Raw genomic sequence first — 23,994 nt, 5'->3', positions numbered from 1 at the left:
GAATGCTGGCCCTGTGATCGGATCGGGTCGAGCGTGTTTAAACCGAAGCCGGCCCAAGTTGAAGCGCAGGCCATCAAGGTGTGCGACTCCTGTAATCACTAACGTCCATCTTGATCTGGACGGTGATAAAAACAACCAGAATCACCACACCGCTGATAGGATCAGGTCGAGCACGTTTAATCCGAACCCGACCCGAGTTACAGCGCACGTCGTCGAGGTGTGCGGTTGTGTCCCGGATCGGTTCAAGTAGTTAGCTAAGGGATTCGCCGGCGATGAATCGAAGAGGATAGACCCTCGCAAGAGGCGCAAATCAACGATCCGAACTGAGCAGAGCCGCCATGGAGGGAGGCAATGGAGCGCCGGCCTCTCCTTCGTCTTCCCCCTCCTCTTCCACAAGCACTGCGCCATCGGTCACGGTGGAGGAGTGGAGGGGATCGTCCTCTACCAAGCTCTCCCGCACCGCTATCCTCACCGCCGATCGCTCCCATCTCACCCTCTACAGGTGAATCCATATTAATGTTTCCTTTTCCCCTCCATTGATCCCTATCGCGAAGCACATGTTTATCGCCTTGCTCATGTTCTCTTTGGGTACTGATTGGTTCCCTCCTTTCGCCGGTTGTTTCTTTCAGATCGGGAAGCCGATGGGACGATCTGGGCAGGAAGATTCTTGAGGCGTTCATCCCCGAGGTATAATTGGTCTTTGATTCCATCAGAACGTTGCCAAAATCTGTTTTCCCCCTTCCCTTAGCTTTCCTTTTGCTAAAGGCCCTTGAAATAGAAGGTGATATCAAGGCCCACTGCTACATCAGCTTGCTTATCGAATTATCCCCTAATATATACGAAAGGTGATATTTGTATCAACAATTTTTTCGGTGTCTTATGGAATCGTTCTGAGGAGTTATAAGTCGAACTTGAGCAGCCTCAAGCATAGAACTTGGTCGTTTTCTATCGTATAGGGTGAGGAGGAGGATATTTTGGAGGAAATAATGGGAAATTTGATGATATCATTTTTACTATGGGATTTGGGGGCTTTAGATGATTGGCTTGAAAATAAATTTAAATTCGTTTAGGTGGTGCATGGTGTGTTCTTTTCTAAACCATGAAAATATTCTTATAACAGGGATTCCCAGGCAGTGTGACTCCCGATTATGTTCCTTTCCAAGTATGGGACTCCTTGCAGGTAAGAACAGAGGCTTTGACACTGCATTAATAAATTTGTCATTTTTGTGCTGATTAACAATGAGAATATCTGATAGGGACTCTCAACTTACATACGCTCCATGCTTTCTACCCAAGTAAGTTTGTGTACTCTATTTTCTTTTGTAAGATCAGATAAGTTGACATCATGACTAATTTGGTTTATTCAACTTTCATTAGGCTCTTTTGAGTGCTATTGGTGTTGGTGAAAAATCTGCTACGGTCATTGGTGCCACTTTTCAGGTACTTTTCTCTCTCGAAGTTAGATTCTTTGGTGTTTGATTCAACATAAAGCAAGAAATTGTTCCTTTAGTCACTTGAAATTTCATCATCTGTCAAGCATGCAATTTTCACTTGATTATCGCTCTTAGTAATGGCCCAGTATGTTGGCTTGCTGGAAAGAAAAAGGAGACAGGTACTTCCTTCACTATAAGTTGGTGGTAACCATAAAAAACAATAATATGACATGGATATTCAGGACGCCTATTTTGGATTGTGGGGTATACACATGGGTGGATTTTGGCTTTGACTTTGTTTTTGTCTTTTGCTAAAAGAAGATAAGTGATATACGTTAGATGTTTATGATAGGTTTATGTCTTTTGCTATCATTTTGCTTTTGGTAATAAAAGGATTGAGGGCAAAAGGTATGGTTGTAAGAGTACAAAGTGCATTTGAATCTCATGTTTCATCAAACACTTCTGAAATGACTCACAGTTGATCGTTGTCAGAACTCGAACATTGTAATATCATGTGATGCATCCATCTTTTCCTAGAGTAAGTTCAATAGGAGAATTGGCATAATTATACGATAAACATTGAACCTGACATGAAATCTCTAACAAGTGCAGCAAGTTCCAAGCTAATACAAAACTTGAAAAGAGGACTTACTAAAAGTCAAAAGGCCTGGTTGTCTAGTTGAAGGTTGTGATTTGTTTGACAAATCTTGCTTATGTATCCCAGAGAAATTGTGATTTAGGCCGACTTTCTAAGGCCTTGTGGCTTATGTTGCTGTCCCTTGCATCCCTTCTAAAAAATAAAAAAGGGTAAAAGAAAACATTATGTTCTATTAAGTAGTTTTTTTAAAATATTCCATGTTGTATGTTGTTGTCTAATTTGGTAAGAGGCTTAAGCTGTTTTGCTTTTGATTTTATATTTTGCTCTTGTTAGTAACATTCTGTTGAATGGAAGACTTCAACAGTGGTTTTTGAGGGACTTCACTGGGATGCTTGGAGGTATTTTGTTCACATTCTATCAGGTAAAACTATATCTTCTAGCAGATATTGTAAAAATCTTGTAACTTGCTTTGTGGCTTTTCCTTCACATGTATATGATACTTATTTTGAAAAAATAATATTTCCACCAAGAACTCAAGCAGCACTTTGATGTCTGTATTCCATGCTATGATATAGACAAGCATTTGTTTTCAGGAAACTGTTGTTCTGTATCTTTTTTCAGGGTTCTAACCTTGACAGCAGTGCAAAGATGTGGCGTTTAGTTGCAGATTTCATGAACGATCTTGGTAAGTTTGTTGTTATTTATCTAATTTAATGTTATATGTTATGAAGATGATGCATTTACAGGTAAAGTACTGTACCTAACCTTGCTTTATAAGTCATAAGTCAAAACTTAAATGTGGTCAATCTATGATTACAACTTAACACTGTGACAACTATTAATTTTTTGAACTAATTCAAGCAAATACTTTAGTAAGCTCAATGGTCTCGCTTATTAAAATCAGTCTTTTCTAGATGTTTTGACTTGCAACATATCAAGGTCTTTGCCTGCAAGAAATCATTTATGATCTTTTTAGCAGTTTTCATGAATTGACTGAACTTATCAACAAACCTAGAGGTCTCTTTTCTTCTTTCTGGTTTAGCTATAAAATTAATTTGCATTTTTGATACTTGAATCACAGGAATGCTGATGGATCTTGTGTCTCCTCTGTGGCCATCAGCCTTCATTGTAATAGTATGCTTGGGGAGCTTGTCAAGATCATTCAGTAAGTTCACAACAATCTCCATCGACATAATACTTGCAGGCAGTACCGTGTTTCTAAGAATTATTTGCTTCTGAATCCTAATGTGATTATGGCCTGAAGTAACTTCGCACATATATATGCTTCACATGGCAGTGAATCCCGTGTTGGTAATCATTAGAGAATCACTAAGTGTGACTTTGTAAGCAAAACTTGGTACATTAACTTCAGCTAGGCCTCCACTGAAAGCAGAGTCCAATTGTGATGTCTACTGTTCTTTTTCCACAATTAATTGGTTATTTATTGAGAATTAATTTTCTTTTATTGTGATGATCCGGAAAAATGCTTATGATGAAGTGCATTATGATTTTCGTGATATATCCATGTAGTTCCAGATTGGTTTTACTGTTCTTGATTAACAGCCAGTATCATCAGGTTGGTGCTTCAATTTGGATTTTTCTGGAGCTTTCATCTAGTGGATGTTATGTAATAATACTTCAATGACTTTGTGTTTTAAGGTAGTTTGGTTACATCTTGAATCTTTTCTGAGGTTAGTTAATGTGTATTTAACACATGAATTCCACAACCATATGCTGTTTTCTCTGAATATTCAATTATGCCTCTTTATGAAGCCTTAGCTTTCTTATAGTTATTTTTTATTAAACTAATTTAGTTATTTGTAGCATCATCTTTAAACTCAACCAAGGAAACATTCTGGTTGTAACTAGAGATAACTGGGCTTCATATAGCTGAGTAACTTCTTTATGCCAATAAAGTTTTCTTTTTTTACCTGCATAGCTGGTGTTGCTGGCGGAGCAACTAGAGCAGCATTAACTCAACATTTCGCACTACAGAATAACGCAGCAGATATTTCCGCAAAGGTACTATGTCACCAAATCATTATTTCATATCTCATGCCAAACAATAGTTACAAGCATATGCTAATTGTTTCTATTTTCAATTTTGACAGGAAGGTAGTCAAGAAACAGTTGCAACAATGGTTGGAATGGCTCTGGGAATGCTGCTAGCTCATATCACAATGGGGAATCCTGTGGCTATATGGCTTTCCTTTTTGTCTCTCACCATGTTCCACATATATGGTGAGCGACACCTGCAACTTTCAGGCCTTTATAAATTCATGAGAACAAATTAAAATTTGTAAGCATAACCAATTATGTTTAGGATTTTTTGTGCATGCTACTTAGAACTCAAGTACTTATACTGCTGCTAGTGTCATGACTCGGCTGATAGATACATGACCCTTAATTTTGTTGAGCCTGAATTACTAATTCAACATGCGTACACATAGCAGACCCAGTAGTATGGATGCTCTGAGTTTGACATACCAAGTGGTTAGGCTTGGTTTCTTTCTTGTTTTAAACTATCAACTCAGTACTGACCTGAATGGTTCAAGCCAGCACCAAATGTGCTTCTTATCTTGCGGAGGAACGATCGACTTCTGTCATTTTTCTTGTATTTATGCTCTGATGGTAGGATAAACTCTTTGGCTGAATAGTCTTTTAATTTGCACAAATGAATAGGTTAATGTCACCAACAACATTCATGGACATGAATATATGAAGATTACAGCTGACATTTGGCACTAGAAACCGACTTTCAGCCACTATTTCCACCATGATATTCCAGTTTGTTTATGCTTAATATGATAATTCTAATTGCATTCTGTATTTTTTCAGCAAACTACAAGGCTGTTAGTTGCCTTTCCTTATCAACATTGAACAGTGAAAGAAGCTCAATTCTGCTGCAATATTACATGCAGAACAGGACAGGTAACAATTTGATTTCTTCATATGAATGGTGCAGTATAAGCAGACCTGAGTTACAATCTTGCTTTCTGTGCTTTATGTTCAATGACCATACCATTCTACCGTATGTTTGGTCTTCATAACTTAGAATAATTCAATTTATGAACCTATGGTTTGGTTCAATATTCTGACACCAGGTAAAACCATCACAAACTCTTAAGGGCTAAAGACCTAAATCAGAAACAGTATATTCTGCACCTTCATCTTCTTTGACACTTGATCGCTGTGATCGTACTTAATAATATCCTTTGCTCTGGCACCTAATTTATATCCTCGTACAGGTCTTAGAAGCTCTGTTTTACCATATGCTTGTATACTTTACCAGTGCTTTCTCCACGAGAGGTTTCAAGGAGGGAGCACATATTTCCTGTTTGGACCACCTGGCAAAGGCCAGGTAACGTGAAGCCGCTGCACCACTGCATTCACTTGGGTGTTAAAGCTTCGACTCTCAGCCATTCCGATATGTAAGTTCATCTAAGTATTTACCGGTAAGGCATATTCGATTGTTTCCCCACAGTTATACTTTCCAAAATTCTTTGATGGAAAAAGGGACTACAAATGATCATCGTAACAAGATGATCAAGATCTTCCATTTTTGGTCCACTCATTCTGTGTGAGTACAAACTCATATTAGACTTGATTTAATACAGGATGGAGCTCTCAGGAACTGCAAGTTCCCACTACAAGAAAGGTGTAACTTTAGTTTTCAGCAGGATTTCAAATTGTTGTCTTTTTTTTTTTTGTTCAGCTATGCATTTGGTTGTTTCATGCTTATTCCAGTGAACTACTTATTGATGGAGAGGAAAGGAGTCATCCGGGTCATCAACCATAAAGAGGCAACATCAGCTGATATATTGCGGTCCTTCTTCCATGCTCTTATCCTCGCAAACCTAACCGGCAAAGCCAAATCTCTCCATACAGAAAGCCGCCTTTGGATGGAAGAACATTACCATGATTTCATCGCAAAGGTACAGCTCAAAACCAAATCACTCTCTACGGCACAACTCATCATCAACTGGAATACCAGAAGAAACTACAGTTTAAGTCTTTTCTCGAAATGCTCGTAAGAACTAGTTTTCTCGACTGCAGTTGAAGTCAGCAGGGTGGGCAACAGAGCGTCTTCTATCTGGTTCCATCGTTTGGAGAGCTCTTTGGGCTCAAAGCCCCTCAGAGGAGAAGATCAACTGAGGTACAATGTCATGTATTATTCAGACCTTCAATTTATAAATATGCTTGCATAGGAAAAATTAATCTCTGGACTCTCCAAAATATTTCTTTTTGATAAGACCACTGAAGCTTTTATATGTGTTTGTCAATCATCAATCAAACAGTCAGTTCAAGAGTTTCAAGTTTCTCTTCTTGCTGTTTTGTTTGTACTCTGTAGTTAGACATTTTTCAAGAAAAGAAATAGAATATATCTATAGTTAATTTTGTATACGCACGCCAGGGAAAGAAGCATATGCAGTATCAGAAGGTCCCTAAATCATCGTTATCACACTTGAAGGATTCGACTTGTCACGGATATGACAAAAAGTATCCAGTAAAGCCAAACAGCACTGCACTGCACTGCACTGCGATCCAACATAAATTAAGTATGCTTTTTATTGTTACTGTGGTCCGAGATGTCAAGAATTCAGAATCAACCTCGGGTTAACAAAAGTACGAGTGAGTTCCACAACTGTTCGACAAAGATTCCCTTAAATTAGTACGGAGCATCGGACGTTAGAATTGACTTAAGTGGGCCACTCGTCCTACCTATTGAGTTGATGAGGCACCTTAGTAGGTGTCAGATTGGCAGTGACATAGGTGTCTTTTCAATTACTAAAAGTAGCCTCACTATGATTTAAATTTCCTTTCCTTAATTATTATAACGGCCGGCAAATGATGCTTAGGGTTTGGACAACAAAATGGCGGTAAAGTGATGTCACGATATGATTATGTCCCACAATTAGAAACATTTTTTTTTTCCAGTTTGAATAAACAAAAGCAAAAAGAGTATGAGAAAATGACACAAACACATGATCTACTTTACTACTGAGGCTTCACAACAAGGATTGTTGTGTACATGCTAATACTCCTCTATGTTGTAAATCAAAATAATGCAATACCCTAAGCTTATTAATCTTCATTGATGTACATAAACCTATATTTCAGATACAAGGATTAACAACCACCACCATGTGGATGCTGACGATTTAAATGGACAACACCTATGAGGAGGTTGATTTGCCTTGATAATGCTTATGTTCATGATGATGTATTTTCGTTTTTTGTTTTTGTTTTGAGGGGGTGTTGAAAACACATCAAGAAAGATTGACAGTGAAAAAAAATCAATCAATCAATCAATCAATGATCTAGAGCGAGAGACAGAGAACCCCCTCGGGAAGATTTCCCGACACCGGAAGTGCAGTGATGTATCTCTGCAGAAAGATATTGCGACGGTAAGCTCCAGAAATGGAGGAGACGCCGACTGCATCTGCATGAGTCCGACCATGAAACTTGACTAAACGGTTCATGATGGAGAACCTCTCCAATTCCTGGCACTCCAAACGAACATCTAACAATGAAGTCTTTCCGTCCAACCTGAAAATATTGATCAAACGAAATGATTTAAGCATAAAATAAGGCTAGAATCGTCGGGAATTACAGCTCGGAGCTTGCCAGGGAATTAGATTCACAAGAGGATGACACTGATCTAGATTGTACATAGTAACATAACCAAGTGCAAGACTGAAGGGAGAAAAATCCAGAGGAACCATAGAGCAATGTTGTGATTACAGGATGCAAAGCGACAATCCCACACTAGATAAACTAGCAGCAAAACAATCAATAAATTTCTTTATCCATTTCTTAGAAACTGTATGTCAAGCATCTAAATTCATAACGTGGGGTAACAATAAAATGCCACTGAAGGTGCAAGTCTCCATAAGTGTTTTCCTTTCTACCTAAACCACAGCTGCTCGATGAGACAACGATGAATGATGTAAAACCAAATCGGCAGTAAAATTGCATCCATCAGGTACTCGTAAACCATACCCACACAATAGGACACCCATCCATCTGGCATTTTGTCCTCAACATTTGGGCATCTCCCTCACCATGTCCCCAAAACTTCAATTCTCCTTTGCTTAATTTCAGCTTTAAGAAATTGAATTTTCAGCTTCAAAAAGATCAATCAAGAATAAAGAATCTCTTCTTTCGACGGCCTGGAAGTTGTGACATTCTTTACCTTGTATTGAAGTTCTATGTTTTGGGAGAGGATCATATCCACATATACGATACAGAAGCAGACCAATATTTTAATTCAAGCCAAAAAGACATCGGAAGACATGATTAAGTTGAAACTATAAGCTACTCCTATCTTTTTATATTGGCAGTAGCCGACAAGCAGTCTCTAATCAACTATCATCTGATACAGTATCAGATATATACTCTCAAGTTGATCTCAAGAAAAACCTTGTAGCCTCGAACTAAAATATATTCCCAGTTGACCTCCTTGAACATTGTGCCATACTGGGTTTTTAACCACTAATGATGGTACCAGTTCCATATTAAAGAAACCACAAACCTTGGTGGCATTTCTTCCGTTACTAATAACCAACCTATCCATCAAGCTGTTTTGTAAAATGAAGTTCAACGGTATCAAAGGCTCATTTGGGCATGCGAGTGATAGTACCTACTCAAGATGCGATAGTCAATCGACCATGCAAGAGTATCCAACCTTCTAAACAAACCAATGATTTATCTTAGACAGAGGGCACAACCTTTGCAGCCCCTTACTAGAGAAGGAGCCCACTCATCTTACTGTAACCACTATAGATGTAACCAATTTGTAATTTGCTTCTGGTGTGGCAAAGAAGTGCACCGAGGAAGCTAGTCGGAGAAATATTTCTCCAAGATTCCAAGATGAGGCTGATTTGGGCAAAAAAAAAAAAATCAAAGAAATGCACAGTTGCTCTCAATTAAATGTCTTCTCTCTAAAGGACAGATGGAATAAAAGAAAATAAAAGGTCATGGTCCTAAATACCTTTTCTTCTGACCAAGTGCTGCATCTGCATGTGTCAAGTGCTAAGATGACAATAAATCTATAGAGTAACGCATTGGCGTCTTATGAATCTATATATTATGATCCCAATAACTAATACTATCCCATCCCGTATCACCTAACACTTGTCCATTAAAACTTGGAAACATCATTAACCACAATATCAACAGAAATCTTCAATAAAGCAGTAACAAGACCAACGCAATAATCAAACAATTAGAAATTGTATGGCTCTGCTAATGCACCAACAATTAGAAATTGCATAGAATGGCATCAAACAAGAAAAAAAAGGAAAAGAAAGATCTTCCATTCTATCGTTCATACCTTGAGAAATCAGTTCCAACTTTCTTGGATCTACCAATGAAATCTTCCATGAGCTTTGAGAAAATGTCATTCGCCACCTTCGTGGAAGTCTTAAGCTCTCCCAAAGTCCTAGAAGGTTAAGGGGAAAAAAATCTGACTTAGAGAGCAATAGTTAAAATTTCATTGTCGGAACAGTATGAACCCACATTACATCTCTCACCCATAACAGGGTGAAAAGTAGCATAAATTACTTCAAATATAAGTGAAATGATTCTAATATTTAATGGTCTTGAAGAACTTCAAGGGCAACACTTACATGTTTTTATTTCCCAACAGCACATGGGAATCACTTTCTGAGGAAGTGACCAGGCTGCACGCATCAGCAAGTGCCGATTTGGCAACAGTGAATGTCACGCTTCTATAAGAAGCCGCTGCCACTTCTTTCAACGTCACAGCTGGTACTGCTGGAATAAGTTGATGCATGAGCTGAGTAGTAAGGATTAGCCTTCTACGTGACTGAGGCACAAATGGCTCATCCTCCATAGTTTCAGCTTCATCATCCACCTATCATCAAAAGAGAAGGCCCGTAATATTCGCCATTAAAGTTCTGGAGATTGGAGTGCAAAATTTAATCAATACAAGCCAAATTGGGCAACTGAACAAACCTTTCCAATAAATCTGTTTGCAGCCTGGGCCCAATCTAACTCTGCCATTCTAAATAAAGAAAAAATATTTACATTTATCAGACTAATTCAAACTGAGATTATGTTTCTTAGAAAGGCAAAATCTAGGGTGTCTTATCTATTTCAATTGAACTAATATTAAGCAAAAATGCTATCAAGAACAACTACCTGAAGCTTGGCAACCTTTGTGGTTCTGTGACCATCTTATTCCACGGTACATCTGTAGTGATTTTACGTTTCTTTGATCTTACAATTATATCATGGTCCATAATGTCAGGAGGCAGCAAAGAGGGAGATGCCTCACCAGGAGTACTCTTGGTGACTAGTGTACCTTGCCTATAACTACCAATGTGGCTGCTGTCAAGTCTTTGTTCCAAATAATTATCATCCCTTGTTGCAGGAGCTTTCTGGAGAAAGTATTGCTGAATGGCAGCTATTTGACTTCTCTGGGCATCACAAACAGCAACAGATCTGCCATTTTGGTAGGTCCCATAACATTCTAACCAGGAAGGAACCATCTGAGGACCAATGTTGGTGCAGTCACTACCTCCCATTATATTTGCTGTGGAAGTTGTACTAGTGGGATGCATGTGAGCTTGGAGATCATGCTGTCCAGCTGTTGATGTGCTTGGATTGCTTTCATCACTGTCATTTGAAGCAAAGCTTGGCGGTTTGGAATCTGGAGGGAACGAAATATGAGAAGCTGGACCAACTTTACCATCTGCAGGAATTCTAAAGATTTTATTCTGACTGCGATCAAATCTCTGATCTATATTAAAGTTCATCTGTGAAGCATTAAAACCAACACCTTTTGGTCCTTTTCCTGTCAAGTTGTTTACATCAGAATCAGAAGCTTTCGTGGATTGTAATTGATGAAGTAGTGAATGGTTTTGTTGTTGAACATCCGAAGGTTTTGACATGCATCCAGAGATGCCAATATCACTGCTAGAAGAAGCAATACTTGTTAAAGGAGAACGTAATACTGGAGAGCAAGGAGTATCATGCTGATGATTATCAACCAAAGTTGATATTTGGACATTAGAACCTCCATCCAAAGGTGGTTTTGTGACTGCTGCTTCTTCTCCCTGGGATGCACTAATTGACTTACAAACATCATCCACCTTCTCAGTGTGCATAAGATTCAAAGATTTGCCCCAAAGTGGATTCTCTTCTTTTTGTGAATTAGCAGAACTTGTACCAACTTCAGGAGTAGTACTTCCTTCCTTGTTTACTTGATCACCTTCCTTTGGCATGCCCCACAAACTTGTAATTCTATCATTGTTCACTATGGACTGAAGTATGTTTGCAGCAAGTATTTGACGATTGATACCAGCTTGTTGTTGTTGAGGTGATATATTTCTCCACATATTGTGCAACATCTTCGGGAAGGCAACTTGCTGAGACATGCTTGATATGGAAGATTGTGAAAATGACTTTGTTCCTACAACAGGTACTTGTTGGCCAGAGCTTGTAGTCTGAGAAAAGCTTGCAAACGTTGAATTTGTGTAATTTGTTCCTCCAGAAGAAAATTGTGAACCAACAGGTACAGGAGTTCCAGCAAACGAAGCATCACCTGGAGTTGAAAATCTACCAGCTGGTGCAGGCAATGATGTCTGAACAGATTGGCCAGGTACAGCCATAATGTGAGAGTCACATGGCTGCCTCACAAGTGAAGAATTTTGAACTCGTTGACTTGCGTTAGCTTGGTTACTGAAGGAAAATTTGACAGACTGATCCTGTACATCATGAAGAGTTTTGAGGGAAATGTGTTGTTGCTGCTGCTGCTGCACCAGGTGATCTTGCGTGCTAGAAATGTGTTGCTGTTGAAGCTGCTGCTGCTGTTCCTGCAGTTGATTTCCTGCTAAAGGAATATTAGAAGCCACAGCTGACGAGAAGATAAAATGTTCATTTGCTTCTGGGAGTTCCTCGTGTTTCTGTACATATAGGCTGGACATTTTATCACAATTTTTTCTTTTCCATGCTTCATCAAGGGAAGGAACAGGTCGAACTGAAGATGTAGAATTGGACAGTGGCTGATTTTGACATCCTGCCTCTTTGTCTAATTGCCAATTGTTAGCATCATCTATGGACTTTTGAGAAAGTGGTGCATATTTTAATGGTGGTTGCCTTTGTGATGGTGGAGCCAATCGTAACCCAAAACCTCGCAAGTTAGAAGACCAATCAAAGTGAGGATGAGTAACAGAAGTTTCAGCAGCAGCTTGTGCAGGTAGATCAGATGCATTCACAGAATTGTCATTCCTTGACCAGTCAACCTTGTGAAGAAGCTCAAGCATATTATTGCTGCAGCAAATTATAAAAATTCAAGCATTAGAAAGATCCAAATGCATATGATCGTTGAAGCCAAAACCATAAGTCTCCACCATCAAGCTTGGTAAGAGCAACATGTCTATTGTAATACAGTTGTAGAGCAACATGTCTATTGTAATACAGTTGTAACAACCATGCAATTGAATAGGGAAGAAAAATATAGACAAATTAGGTAAATGGCGAACGGAGAAGTTTGGAAATCCAAATTTAAGATTCAACACTAGGTTCTCTTGCACTAATTGATTTAAAAAAAAGTAATAAAAGATAATAAAAGAAATGAGTAAGTGATTGTTTAGAGACTAATGCCATACTAGAAAATTTTTTACTCTCAATTACAGAAGAAAGCCCCAACTGCCCATGCCAGCCATTCTAGCACTACATGAGTATAACACCCTACAACATCATGACTATTAGACTAGGATAGGCATAGCACACCATGGCATGGGCCACACATGCTGTGGGAATCATTGGAGAAGGGCCATGTTGAAGTAACCCAGCTAAAAGATACTCAAACTATATATGTACCTTGTTTGAGAAATAGTTTCATTCTGTGAATACTGAGCAGTTGAACCATCAAAAGAACTGTTAGAGGCACAGACAGGCATAGTATTTCTAGACTGCAGTTCCTTGGTTCCCACTGCAATCATCTGTAAAATAGTTAAGTTTTCATATGAACAGAAATGTATCAGAATCTTAGTGTAGTTCCAAGAAAAACCAAAATTACCTTGGACACAATTGCAGGATCACTGGAAACTTTATGACCAGCAAACTCTGTCTTCCCAACAAACTTATGATTGGGTGGGAAAGAAGACCCCATAGTTCTCAAACTTCCCAGTGAATTCTGCAACATTTTAGAATCCACAGTATGTTGACAAGACTGAATTGAGAAACTTTGGCTTCCACTCACAAGAGGATATTGGTCCTTGCCAGTCAACAGGGACTTCTCTGTTGTCATATTTCCAACATAACCATCACCTAAGTTCACTGTTCCATGATCCCTTTCATTCTCATGGTTATCGCCCAATCTTTCCACAGTGGTACTTGCAGATGATTCCCAAATTTTTTGTCTCTTGCTTGGCTGATTCTGTTTCTTTTCAACATCTTGGTCAATTTCAGAATTCACACACGTGTTGAGGGCAAAGTGTCTCCCTAAAACACTTTGCTGAGCATTACTTGCCTGCTGACGCATATCCTGATTGAGTATTAAGTTGTTAGAGTTTAAATTACCTACTAAGGAATCTTCTGCTTGAACCTTGGGACTGCCAATATAGGATTTGAGTGGTTGCAATCCAGAATTCAGATTAACATGATTCTCACTGGTATTCCACAAATTTTCATCATTTTCATGATAATTTGAAGTGTTACCGCCCCTACACGCCATTGGATGACTTGTTTTCCAACCATTTAACCTAGTAACAGACTGAAGAGAGGCATTGGACATGGTCAAGTTTTGTTGGTCACCCCAACCAGACCCTATGTTCTGTGACTTAAACTGAATGTCCCCAGGGTTCTTGTCATGCTGTTTAATGCTCTGCCCAGACCATACTCCACTAGTTGAAGGCCTTTCAGCATGAAGACCACCTTCTGATAGCTGGGATTGGTCACAACTGTGATAGAACTCAGAGTTATGTGCACCTTGGGCGGTCGACAAGAATGACGCATGGGGTGCCTCAGTCAAAACCCCATTGTTTTCTTCATGAGCAGACTTAAAACAATGCTGATCGCTAGGGGAAGTGGATGAGCCTAGGATTGAATCAGCATCATTAAACAAAGGAACAGTAGTTGAAGTTAAAGATGATGCACTCTGAAGGTTTCTATCATCCCAAGCAGATGGCCGCTTCCCATTGTCATTAGTCATAATAGGAGGCTTGACCATCAGTTGCTCCGATTTTTGAGAATTCAAGCCAGTCCACCCTTCCTGGAGCCTGTTGTTACTACTAGAAGCTTGTACAGCATCTTGCATAAGAGCACTCCAGCTCCCACTTTGGATAGAAGGGAATGCAACAACATGATCATTCTCCGAAGAGTGGCCATGCATATCTACACCCATGCTAGATATTAGACTCCCACCAAATGAAAATCCACAGTTATCATCGTCAGTTCCAAACAAAAGCTTCTGTTCTATAGGGTCTAGACTAGCAACACCACTAGAAGTTCCTACCTGTGATATTGGCTTTCCCTGCAAATTAACAGATGAATCTTGTTCTTGCCTACCATGAAATTCCTGAAAATGAACACTGTGCTGCAGATTGTTTGTTGATTGAAAGCTTCCTGATGTGACATCATTACCCAAATCTTGTACTGGTGAATTCCCAAAGAAGTGTTTCCCCTTGAAATTGTGTGTAGTAGCCAAAGTCTTATCCTGTAAGCAAACTTGTGCAGCCGATCGCTGATCAGTTTGAAAAGTTCTAGATGTATATGATGCCTTTGCATGTGTTGCATCTGCCTCAGTCACTAGATCATGGCAATTATTGGATATTCCCAGGTGAGAATACTGATTTACAGTGCTGGTGCCTGAAACAGGAATGCCATGATAAGTTTGATCAATCTGGTGTGACATAAAACCCACAGATCGCATTGTGTCACTTTGACAATCTGATAAAACAACCCCATTTACTAGATTGTGCATGACAGGAGAGATATTGGACTGCACCCAGTTAGTGTTGCCAGCAGTAAATATCAGAGAATTATTTGGTAGGTTGTGCATGCCTCCAACAAAATCATTTGGCCACACGTAGTTATATGCATCATTGACTGGCATTTCATTTAAAGTTGCAGGTGGCTGATTTCCTGTTGCAGGTTTTGCGACAGCAGATAACTGGTTATGTGGACTCGGACGCCTTGCTCCCTCATCCAGCTGCTGAAGTTGCTGCTGTCTCTGAGGCTCTTGAAGCTGCTTGCACATCAACTGCTGTTGCCAGAATTGCATATTGTTCATGCCTTGGACAAGGAAGCATTACTTAAGGAGATAACTACTAGTGAACATGGATTAAATACCAAAAGCTCAATATTAACAAAAATCCAACAGCTTCCGACTTCTGAATCTTCTACAGGGACAGGACAGCTTTTATTGGATACTCCAATATCCATCAAAAATCATAAACATGAGTGTCGATTACAAAGCAACTTCAAGCAACACTTGGAAAAAGACCAAGTCTAATGCCAAAACACAATTTTGAGAATGAGCAACCGCTTTTCCTTCTTGAGTCTTCACCCAATAATCTTAGCAATAAAATTTCCTAAAGAGCAAACAATTGATATTGTAATCAGGCACCTTGTTGATTTCCTACTGTTCTGATTTGCATGCCTTCCTATAAAAATTTATCAAATTAGTGACAAGTTGAAATTAACGGCATATTTATAATTTTGGAAATAAATATAAAGGGGTGTCAAATTGTATCCTTTGGGAGGCAAATTCAATAAAAGAACAGACACGTACCTGAGAAAAAAGCAGTTGGAACTTTGAGACCGAAATTTCACAACATTTTGTTCACCCATGGCATAATTCTACGTAACTGGCCAACTTTGAACTTCTAGTGATATCCTCAAGAAAATTCTGCACCTTCTCAGAATTTCCACTCCTAGCATAAAAACCAGTCTGCACTGACTAGGAGTTATAACATAATTCTCTGATATTCTGCATTTATCTCCTCAGAAATCAAAAGCAATTTTGGAATATCACAATCAGTTCCTTGTAAAACAACCCTTCAAAGAAAATCCACCCTGTGAAATAAACCAATACAATCATTATGCAAACATGAATCACCAATCAAAAAAGGAGTCATAAAAAAGATAACATAAAAGAAGAAACTCGGCAAGCAAAATGCACACCACTTCTAAAATATATATAGCTTAACTTTGTGCTTAAAGCTAGTGAGGTTGCAAGAATACGATAAGAACCAAAGTCATGTCCTTGCAAAAAACAAAAAGGTATCGTTTAATTCCATCCAAGCAGGATTATGGGCACCAGCCTTCCTGAGAAAGTATAGCATATGGCTTCCAGGCAGACTCAATTAAAGTGACTTCCATCTGCTGATCACAAATTCCAAAAGCCGGTTCTCAAGCTTCATGGTTGGAAGGTGTACATTAATCACGAATACTCTTCACTCCTTAACTCTAGGGATGAAGATCTCTATAACAGTGGACTGACATGCCACCATACAGGAAATCCGTGAATAAAAATTTTCATCTTCCATTGGCTTAACTAGAACCACACTGGGAAAGATGTATATCTAATCTTACCTCAATCTGGAAAACAATAACTCGGATAACACTGGCAATGAAAAGTAACATAGGCGATTGACGACTTTACTGCAGCAATAACGTTCAGCTTTTGCAGTAGCATAGCTGCATGACAACACCAACAACCACATGCACACACACAAAAGACAAAGCTAAACAACATAAAAAACCTAAATTGCAATAAATTCGGAATCTAACTACGAAAACTGAAGGCTTCTTTCTCACTCAACCAGAAACCATTGGAAGAGGTAGAAAACCAAAGACCCACCAAAACACTCTAGAACGGCAGCCCCGCATCGACCCAACTCCAGACACCCCAAACCAAGTTCCGACTCTTACTAAGAAAAGACCCACCAAAACTGGCAGCTCCCCTCTCCAAATCAACGACAAGTGTGCGGAATTTCCCATTTCGACCGATAAGTCCAAACCTACTAATAAGGAAAAATCCAGCACCTAAAGCAACAGATCGACGGACGGATGGGTCCGCGGGGGCCGGAGAAAACCGACTCGCTGGCGGGAAAATCGGGAATCTGCCTCTCGGGTGCTTCGACCTAACGCGGTTAGACGGAGGCGGGGGCGAGCAGAAATGGCGGTGGACTCACTCGGTCGTGTCCAAAACGGAGTTATGGTTGTTCCTGCTCCAATCGGGACTCGGAGTTAGGGTTCCGCAAGGAATGGGGAGGCGATCGCTCTCTCTCTCTCTCTCTTGCGAGTGAAGTCGTTTATTTGCGTGAGAAGATAAAGTTAGAGAGAGAGAGAGAGAGGTGTTGCGAAAACTTCAACGAAGTGATCATGGGTGAAGACGTCGGCTCGGATCCAAGGCAATGGTTCGGATTACGAGCCGATTGGTTTCTTGACCGAGCCGGAGACCTCGAAGAAGAACACGAACAGCCGGTCTCTGCCATTCGTTCGCAGACGCTTCAGTGTGGGTTCATCTGAAGCGACCAATCGGGACTTGACACATGTTAAGCCTGCGAGAGAGAAATTGTCAGTAATTTGGGGGAAAATTGATTGAAAATAAAATAAAAATATTTTTGGACGACTCAACCTGCTTCATTCAGATGTTACATAAAAACCAATTGATTTATTTGATTGGGTAATGTTAATTATTATGAATTATGTAAATTGCATATACTTGTACGCCGAATATTGCAACTCTTTTAATAAAAATATAACAATTGCTCCAAGCAAATTTCTAAAAACCATCATAGAAGAGGAAAATATTAGATAATATAAATACCATAAAAGCCAGAAGGAATTTAAAATTAAGCATCTAAATGTGATGAAGACTAATATATGAGAAACCAACCTTATTAGAACCTAAAATTGGATGTATCGATAGGTACTATTTGTAAATTTAAATTCAAATCTAACTTAATTCTACCATATCTCTTGAATCCGTGTGCTTTGTACAGATAGAATGTCTATCAGACAAAAAGGTAATTAATAGGTAGAATGTCTATCAGACAAAAAGGTAATTAATAGGTAGAATGTCTATCAGACAAAAAGGTAAAATCATGTTGACTTGCTCGAGAAAAAAATTAGCTAAAATTTATTTAGTGCACCTACTTTTTTTGCTTTGGGTATGACAACATAGCAAAAACCAAGAAGCAATGTTGTTGATTGGATAAAGGCATGCATGATGAAGCAATATATAAAGCCAGGCTATATGAAACAAAACACTTGCAAACTGATATGCATACACTTTTTTTTCTCATTGGTTGGTGGGATTCAGCGAATCCCCAAAACACTTTGGTCCAACATTACTAGTCCTTGCGTCCCAAGAGTCCCAAAGCAAGAGAGGCACATCAACATAAAAAGCTGCGTCCTGTTAAGGAGAGCATAAGAAAACAAACCTCAAACCCATAACCATATCCGAATGCCAGTTTCAAGGTTGCTGTGGTGGCCAAGAACTGTTGCCATGCAGCTGCTGACAAGAGGAAGCACTGCGTCCCCATGAATTGTGCAGCCAGTGGAAGCATGTAGTTCGTATCACGTCACGCTCCTCTGACTGGCGCTGTTCCCGTCAATATCCCCTCGTTGGAATGTTCCTGGGTTACCTCAAGAGATCCTTGTCTTTTCGTGTACTATGGAGACAGGAGAGAGATGCCACAAGATCACTTGGCATATGTAATTTAATGTTCGAAAAGGGAATGAGTCACTTACCATTGAGACAGCGAAGTATGTGCGTCAGGGAGACCGCTTGTGGTGGAATGAGTAAAAGGACACTCCAAGTAAACTGGAGATTGCACATTCTTTTCCCTTTCAGAAAAGAATTACAGCTCGACACCTTAAATTAATGTTCCAAAAGCAACACAGTGGACTCGATTCATTTTCATGGGGGTGGCAGCTGTCAGCAGTCAATCATGAGAAATTAGATCCTCAAAGGTTGACCAGTTGTCAGGACTCGATTCATTTCCAAATGAGGAGTTCGGGTCATTGGAGCTCCCATTTGACCAGTTACATAAACAGGCCCAAATCCGATAATTTATGTACTACATTTGGTGATGAAATTAAAAACTACAATAATGTTGTTCTCAATTAATATGTCTGTTAATTACTCGGCATCAAATGAAATAACAATTAATAACCCCATACTTTTTAATGGAAGAACTAAATAGATAAGTACTTCTGAGGTCAAGAAGTTGAATCTATGCCTGCCTAATTCACTTATATCGAATTAAAATAACCATTAACCAAGTTTAGAATGGCAATGCATAGAAAATAAAAACCCAAATTAAGTTTGTGATAAGTTAGAATACCTTTTCTTTTTGGGCTTGTGTACACCCAGTTGTAGTCGGAATTGGGCTCTCCCAATTGAACTGCAATAGAGAAGAAAGAACGCAGCTCATTGTGATCCACCAGCACCAACTGAGCCCCTTTACTGAGGCAGAATAGACACCCATCCAACTGAAAGCAATGTAACAAGCTATGACAATAACACATTATTAGCCATCAAGCTGGAGTTCTCTGACCAAGTTCAATCTATTTGCTTCTGATGCACCATCTCACATGGTGATTAATGATTTAAATAAAAATGGATTTGTCTAAATCCATAAAAATAACAGGAAAACAAAGTGCAGCTAACCCCAATATGATCATGCAAGTTAAAAAGCTTATTATGAGACAATGAAAGTTATTAAAGTTAAAAGGGAATCGAATGAAGGAAAACATATTGATAACAAGTTGGTTGGTGATCCCACTTTTTAGCTTTTCAGTAAAAATAAATTACAAGCAAGAAATTTACATGCTGCTCTTTTCCTCAACCAGCCAAGAAACCTGTCCAGCAAGAAACCTGGTAAATTCAAAAGAAATCCAAGTTATAATTCTGCACTTGAGCTAATACACAAGCAGCGGTCACAAAAGATCTGCCAGCAACAAAGATGAGTATAGAAAGATTAAGCTCATGAACTTGATGCTGACATAAACTGCTCAAGCAACCACTGCATGATTCTAGATCAGGAAGAGTGAAGGATACCTCATACTGCTGTGCTCCAGATTATAAAGCATCTCTCGACGTAATTCACCACCCATTTTATACTTGAATCTTTGAGCAAGAGATTGTACCCTTTCATCACTATCAAAATCTAATTCTTGTGAACAGCATCTTTGGACCTTTTTTCGTGTTTCCTTTGGAGTAAAACCTGCCTCGACCTGAAAGATAAGCAATAATCCAAAGACCAAATTGTCGTTACCTTATTGAAGATCAAATTAACACAGAACAGTCAGCAGGGTATGAAAAGATGGGTCATACCATATCATCGATTACTGACAGAACAGTTTTTGAATCTCGAATGACAAGATGAGCATCAACAAGCACTGAATATGTTGTTGCATTTGGTTTCACGCCCAACCTCACTAAATGCTCAAACACTTTGCAAGCTTCAGTGGTCTGCCAAATGAACATTTCTTCATTTCCTCAAACATAAAAGAGGAACAATGACAATCACAAAGGAATAAAAAGATATTGAAGCACTATGCAAGATAAGTAACCTTTCTAAGCTTTCCAAACACACACATCAAAGCATTATAAGAATGAACATCAGGTGTCATTCCGATCTTTTCACTGATGGCCTCAAAAGTCTCATATGCTAGATCAAGATCCCATATGCTTGCACAACCTAAGATCACACAGTTGAGAGCAGCAACAGACTTGTAAAGGGGGTGTGCACGGCTCAAATTCTCCAACTGAATGTACACCTGAATGGTATTTTCAGGAACAACAAGAAGGTCATCTACTGTTGCCAATAATAACAGCATGCATTGCATGACTAATGTTTTAAGAGTATATAATTTTGATAGCCTACAAACTAAATTAAATCAGTTGCCCAAAACTCAATGGTAAGATGAAGACAAAAGTTGTAATTTTGTAATCCCCAGTGAAAACCATAATCTAACTCAACTCAATGGTAAGATGAAGACAAAAGTTGTAATGCCATAATACTCGATGAAAACCACCCTATAACTCAACTCAATTGTAAGATGAAGATAAAAGTAGTAATGCCAGAACCAAGACAGTGAAGCCTTTCTATTCAGGTGTAACTTACAGACTTACTGGCTCACCAAATCGTGAACTATTGCGTACCGGTAGTACATATTCAATAATTATGCTTGCTTTGTGAAATGTATGCCACATGTAAGGGCATGGTATTCGATTTGAAATAGGTTGTGGTTATACAAAATCCAAAGTTGAGAAGCCATTCTTGCAGCAAGCAACGACTAGTGGGTATACAGATGTAAAAGGAGAAAACAGCTCCTGATCAACTTCAGAATTCTCATACACGGTTTCAGATTCATTGAGGGTAGCAAAAGCACATTGTAGTTGTCCTAGAGATGCATGTGCATATATCTTTGCAAGGTAAGTCTCTGGACTTGAGGCCCTTTTTTGTTGCAATGATCGTTGCAAGATTGACCAAGCAGCATCTAAAAGGGTAGAGTTGCATGTTCTACCTGCAGTGCCAACTGCTGAGACAACTAAGCCTTCCTCTGCTGAAAGAAGAAATGGTGGTCTAGCGTTTTCACCACAAGCAATCCATCGAGCCAGATATTCCAAGGAGAAATAAACCAATTTGATATGATCTGCTTGCAAAGCAACATCTGCAATATAGTTACACAAATTCCAGCTTGGGCATAGGGCTTTGTTTTGATCTGTTGTCTGAAGGAAAAACCAAATCAAAATTATAAAACCCAAAGATGAAGATAAAACAGAAATAACTAAATGTTATTTACATTGTGAAAGATAAGGATCGGGACTTCAAAATGCAACAGTATAGAAAAATATGGCAGTCAATGGCCATAAGTGACAACATAACTAATTACACATTTGGAAAACTTGGTCAATACCTTGCATTTCTCTATGATGGATGCCAGAGTTTCCAGCATTCACACAACTCCGTACACAATCCATAAAGACAATTGTTGATATCATAAAACCAGACTTTATTATCAAATCCATATACTTGAAGGCAGAATCTATCTCATTCATTAGGATTAAAAGGCCTACAACCAAATTGTATGGTACATCATCTGGCATAGTGCCTGTTTGCAGCATCTTGAAATCAATCAATAAGCAATCATTTCAAAGGAATAAATGCACATGCTACAGAAAAATGGAAAGATCTAAATTCCATTTCTGCTGTCTGAAGGAAACAGGTCACCTTCTGAATAAAAAAAGCTTAAGAATGCAGTTACAATTGTATTAGTAAATATAAAATTGACAATGGAACAATTACCTGCCATTTCAATATTATAAAAACATCCCTACAAGATTTTAATGAGTCACATCAATTCACAATTTAACAATCAAGACCCAAATTGTCCCTAGTTGCCAATTATCATTAATATAGTGATAACATTATACTACATAGGATTGTGAGTATGGACCTCCATCATTAAATTTACACACATGATGAGGGCCTTGGTTGTGTCTGTTTGTCTGTCATGTGCAATACCCCAAGAGATTAGTGGGAACAAGATATAAGGAAGTAGAACTAAGGGATGCAGTCACAAGATATCAGAAAATAGAGCTAAAGAGAAGAGACAGATAGAAAACCTGTATCTTTACTGCCGCAAAAGGTTTACCAACACTATTAGATTTGCTACCAAGTTTAAAGATCAGGCTCCACAATGTACAATCTGTTTTCTGTATTCACAAATCTGATGAATCAATTTATATCAGTATATCAGTCTAAATATCCCAAAATTTCCCCACATGTTATAACATAAATGTTCTACATTTCAACATTGTCTAGTTGCACCATACAAGAGGAATTGAATTTGGTTAAGAAGATCGAAAAAATCTAAAGTTCAAATCGTTGACATTGGAAACATAAGCTCTAGTTCATTTTCTTCAATAGGACACCAAACAATGGTCATTTTTAATTTCTATGTCCAATTCATAGGCCATTTATCGCTGACGCAGGTATTTCCTTTTAGATTGCTTCTTAGGCAGATGCATAAGTCTCTCTATCAACTTATCTACATTGTTGGAATCAACCACCCAAACATAATATGAAACTGAACTAACAAAATAATGAATTGCCCAAAAAATGATTACAAAATGAATAATACTAAAAAATTACCGGTCAACCAACTTCTCCGCTTCCTCACTCTCCCGCGCCTGAAACATAGCCTTCAGCACCAAGTTATATGATGCCGTGTTGGGCGCAATCTGGTACTCCTGCATCTGAGGCACCAGATGCAAAGGCTCCACATCATCAGATTAGCCCTGAGGTAGTGATTGAAGAGATGAACGTCGGGCTTATTGGGCACGCCGGAGGCGTCCGGTAAGCGGATCTAGAACTCGAACAGCTGCTTGAGATCGGACCAGCGCTGCGACGTCATCCAGTCAGCGAAGACGTTCATGAGGCTGAATACATCGAGGGTCTTGGAGAAGGCCATCGTCCGGGCTGTCGCGGGGAGTCCCATGGGGACGAGCGACCGGCCGCCGACGAAAGGACCGACACCGGGTGCGGGCGTCAGGTTCCGCCAGTTCTCTTGGTAGAAGGGGCTCCCAGTGGCGGGGTTGAGGGGAGCGGGGCAGCTGTGGGAGAGTCGGAGGCGGTGGTTCCTGTAGCTGGGGCTCCTGGGAGAGGAAAGGGAAGGCGGAGATGGAGCGGAGCAAGGGGGCGGCGGCGAGGGACTTGGGGAAGATGGAGTGGGAGCGGAAAGGATGGTTGCCATTGGCGGGCGAGCTCGGAAGGGGAGAGGAGAGGCCGCTGGTTAGGTTTAGGATCTTAGGCGGAGGGGAAGAGTGACGACGTGCAGAGAAGAGGCGGTGGAAATTGCAGGATCGGCTACTTAAATGTGGGCGTCTCAACGGTGGTGATGACGGGGAGAATTCAGTAATTAAAAGCCTCCTCGATTCCAAATCGGACCCGGCCCGGCCCAAATAAA

The 23,994-nt window shown here is 39.5% G+C and overlaps 3 protein-coding genes across 11 annotated transcripts; 1 reads left to right on the top strand and 2 right to left on the bottom strand.

Moving 5' to 3' along the window:
* The first annotated feature begins 184 nt into the window (after nucleotides 1-184).
* LOC135630866 (protein root UVB sensitive 3-like) lies at nucleotides 185-6,347 on the top strand. Of its 2 annotated transcripts, none has more exons than XR_010494159.1 (15): nucleotides 185-502; nucleotides 630-687; nucleotides 1,121-1,180; nucleotides 1,257-1,295; nucleotides 1,378-1,440; nucleotides 2,396-2,452; nucleotides 2,653-2,716; nucleotides 3,113-3,196; nucleotides 3,971-4,053; nucleotides 4,143-4,272; nucleotides 4,870-4,962; nucleotides 5,280-5,462; nucleotides 5,649-5,689; nucleotides 5,779-5,966; nucleotides 6,088-6,347. XR_010494159.1 is itself a non-coding variant. In XM_065138130.1 (15 exons), the coding sequence occupies exons 1-15, from the start codon at nucleotides 339-341 to the stop codon at nucleotides 6,184-6,186; spliced, it is 1,362 nt and encodes a 453-aa protein (XP_064994202.1). In that variant the 5' UTR covers nucleotides 192-338; the 3' UTR covers nucleotides 6,187-6,347. The 2 variants fall into 2 exon arrangements, 1 of the variants encoding a protein (XP_064994202.1); XM_065138130.1 differs by having other exon boundaries at nucleotides 192-502; nucleotides 5,324-5,462.
* A 733-nt stretch (nucleotides 6,348-7,080) lies between these two features.
* Nucleotides 7,081-17,417, bottom strand: LOC135582050 (uncharacterized). Of its 6 annotated transcripts, none has more exons than XM_065138123.1 (9): nucleotides 17,053-17,416; nucleotides 15,797-16,080; nucleotides 13,082-15,668; nucleotides 12,883-13,004; nucleotides 10,198-12,330; nucleotides 10,012-10,060; nucleotides 9,663-9,910; nucleotides 9,368-9,475; nucleotides 7,081-7,581 (listed from the first exon to the last, which is right to left on the bottom strand). In XM_065138123.1, exons 3-9 carry the CDS (start codon nucleotides 15,293-15,295, stop codon nucleotides 7,353-7,355), a joined length of 5,103 nt encoding a protein of 1,700 aa, XP_064994195.1. In that variant the 5' UTR covers nucleotides 15,296-15,668; nucleotides 15,797-16,080; nucleotides 17,053-17,416; the 3' UTR covers nucleotides 7,081-7,352. The 6 variants fall into 6 exon arrangements, with proteins under 6 accessions (XP_064994195.1, XP_064994196.1, XP_064994197.1 ...); XM_065138124.1 differs by having other exon boundaries at nucleotides 13,082-15,664; XM_065138125.1 differs by having other exon boundaries at nucleotides 13,082-15,596.
* Nucleotides 17,418-18,268: 851 nt separating this feature from the next.
* Nucleotides 18,269-23,933, bottom strand: LOC135631944 (pentatricopeptide repeat-containing protein At1g26460, mitochondrial-like). Of its 3 annotated transcripts, none has more exons than XR_010494558.1 (8): nucleotides 23,181-23,933; nucleotides 21,550-21,754; nucleotides 20,593-20,799; nucleotides 20,354-20,491; nucleotides 20,078-20,253; nucleotides 19,847-19,894; nucleotides 18,766-19,528; nucleotides 18,269-18,686 (listed from the first exon to the last, which is right to left on the bottom strand). XR_010494558.1 is itself a non-coding variant. In XM_065140112.1 (8 exons), exons 3-8 carry the CDS (start codon nucleotides 20,650-20,652, stop codon nucleotides 18,891-18,893), a joined length of 648 nt encoding a protein of 215 aa, XP_064996184.1. In that variant the 5' UTR covers nucleotides 20,653-20,799; nucleotides 21,550-21,754; nucleotides 23,181-23,932; the 3' UTR covers nucleotides 18,271-18,890. The 3 variants fall into 3 exon arrangements, 2 of the variants coding, with proteins under 2 accessions (XP_064996183.1, XP_064996184.1); XM_065140112.1 differs by having other exon boundaries at nucleotides 18,271-18,949; nucleotides 19,362-19,528; nucleotides 23,181-23,932; XM_065140111.1 differs by having other exon boundaries at nucleotides 18,270-19,528.
* Nucleotides 23,934-23,994: the final 61 nt, after the last annotated feature.

This window comes from Musa acuminata, chromosome BXJ3-2 (assembly GCF_036884655.1).
Source record: "Musa acuminata AAA Group cultivar baxijiao chromosome BXJ3-2, Cavendish_Baxijiao_AAA, whole genome shotgun sequence".
Classification (NCBI taxonomy): domain Eukaryota; kingdom Viridiplantae; phylum Streptophyta; class Magnoliopsida; order Zingiberales; family Musaceae; genus Musa; species Musa acuminata.
The sequence above is the reverse complement of the archived record's forward strand: the minus strand, read 5'-3'. Positions and strand labels throughout refer to the sequence as shown.

What these genes read in the sequence shown, in the direction of transcription:
- LOC135630866 (XM_065138130.1), top strand. Translation starts at nt 339, where the DNA reads ATGGAGGGAGGCAATGGAGCGCCGGCCTCTCCTTCGTCTTCCCCCTCC. An exon ending in TTGAGGCGTTCATCCCCGAG is followed by an intron (nt 688 to 1,120) that starts GTATAATTGGTC and finishes TTCTTATAACAG; the next exon opens with GGATTCCCAGGCAGTGTGAC. An exon ending in CACCATGTTCCACATATATG is followed by an intron (nt 4,273 to 4,869) that starts GTGAGCGACACC and finishes GTATTTTTTCAG; the next exon opens with CAAACTACAAGGCTGTTAGT.
- LOC135582050 (XM_065138123.1), bottom strand. Translation starts at nt 15,295, where the DNA reads ATGAACAATATGCAATTCTGGCAACAGCAGTTGATGTGCAAGCAGCTT. An exon ending in CAAACAGATTTATTGGAAAG is followed by an intron (nt 9,911 to 10,011) that starts GTTTGTTCAGTT and finishes TTTTGATGATAG; the next exon opens with GTGGATGATGAAGCTGAAAC. An exon ending in CTGTTGGGAAATAAAAACAT is followed by an intron (nt 9,476 to 9,662) that starts GTAAGTGTTGCC and finishes TTAACCTTCTAG; the next exon opens with GACTTTGGGAGAGCTTAAGA.
- LOC135631944 (XM_065140111.1), bottom strand. Translation starts at nt 20,652, where the DNA reads ATGACACCTGATGTTCATTCTTATAATGCTTTGATGTGTGTGTTTGGA. An exon ending in TGTTTGGAAAGCTTAGAAAG is followed by an intron (nt 20,492 to 20,592) that starts GTTACTTATCTT and finishes TTCATTTGGCAG; the next exon opens with ACCACTGAAGCTTGCAAAGT. An exon ending in GTTGAGGAAAAGAGCAGCAT is followed by an intron (nt 19,529 to 19,846) that starts GTAAATTTCTTG and finishes TTATTGTCATAG; the next exon opens with CTTGTTACATTGCTTTCAGT.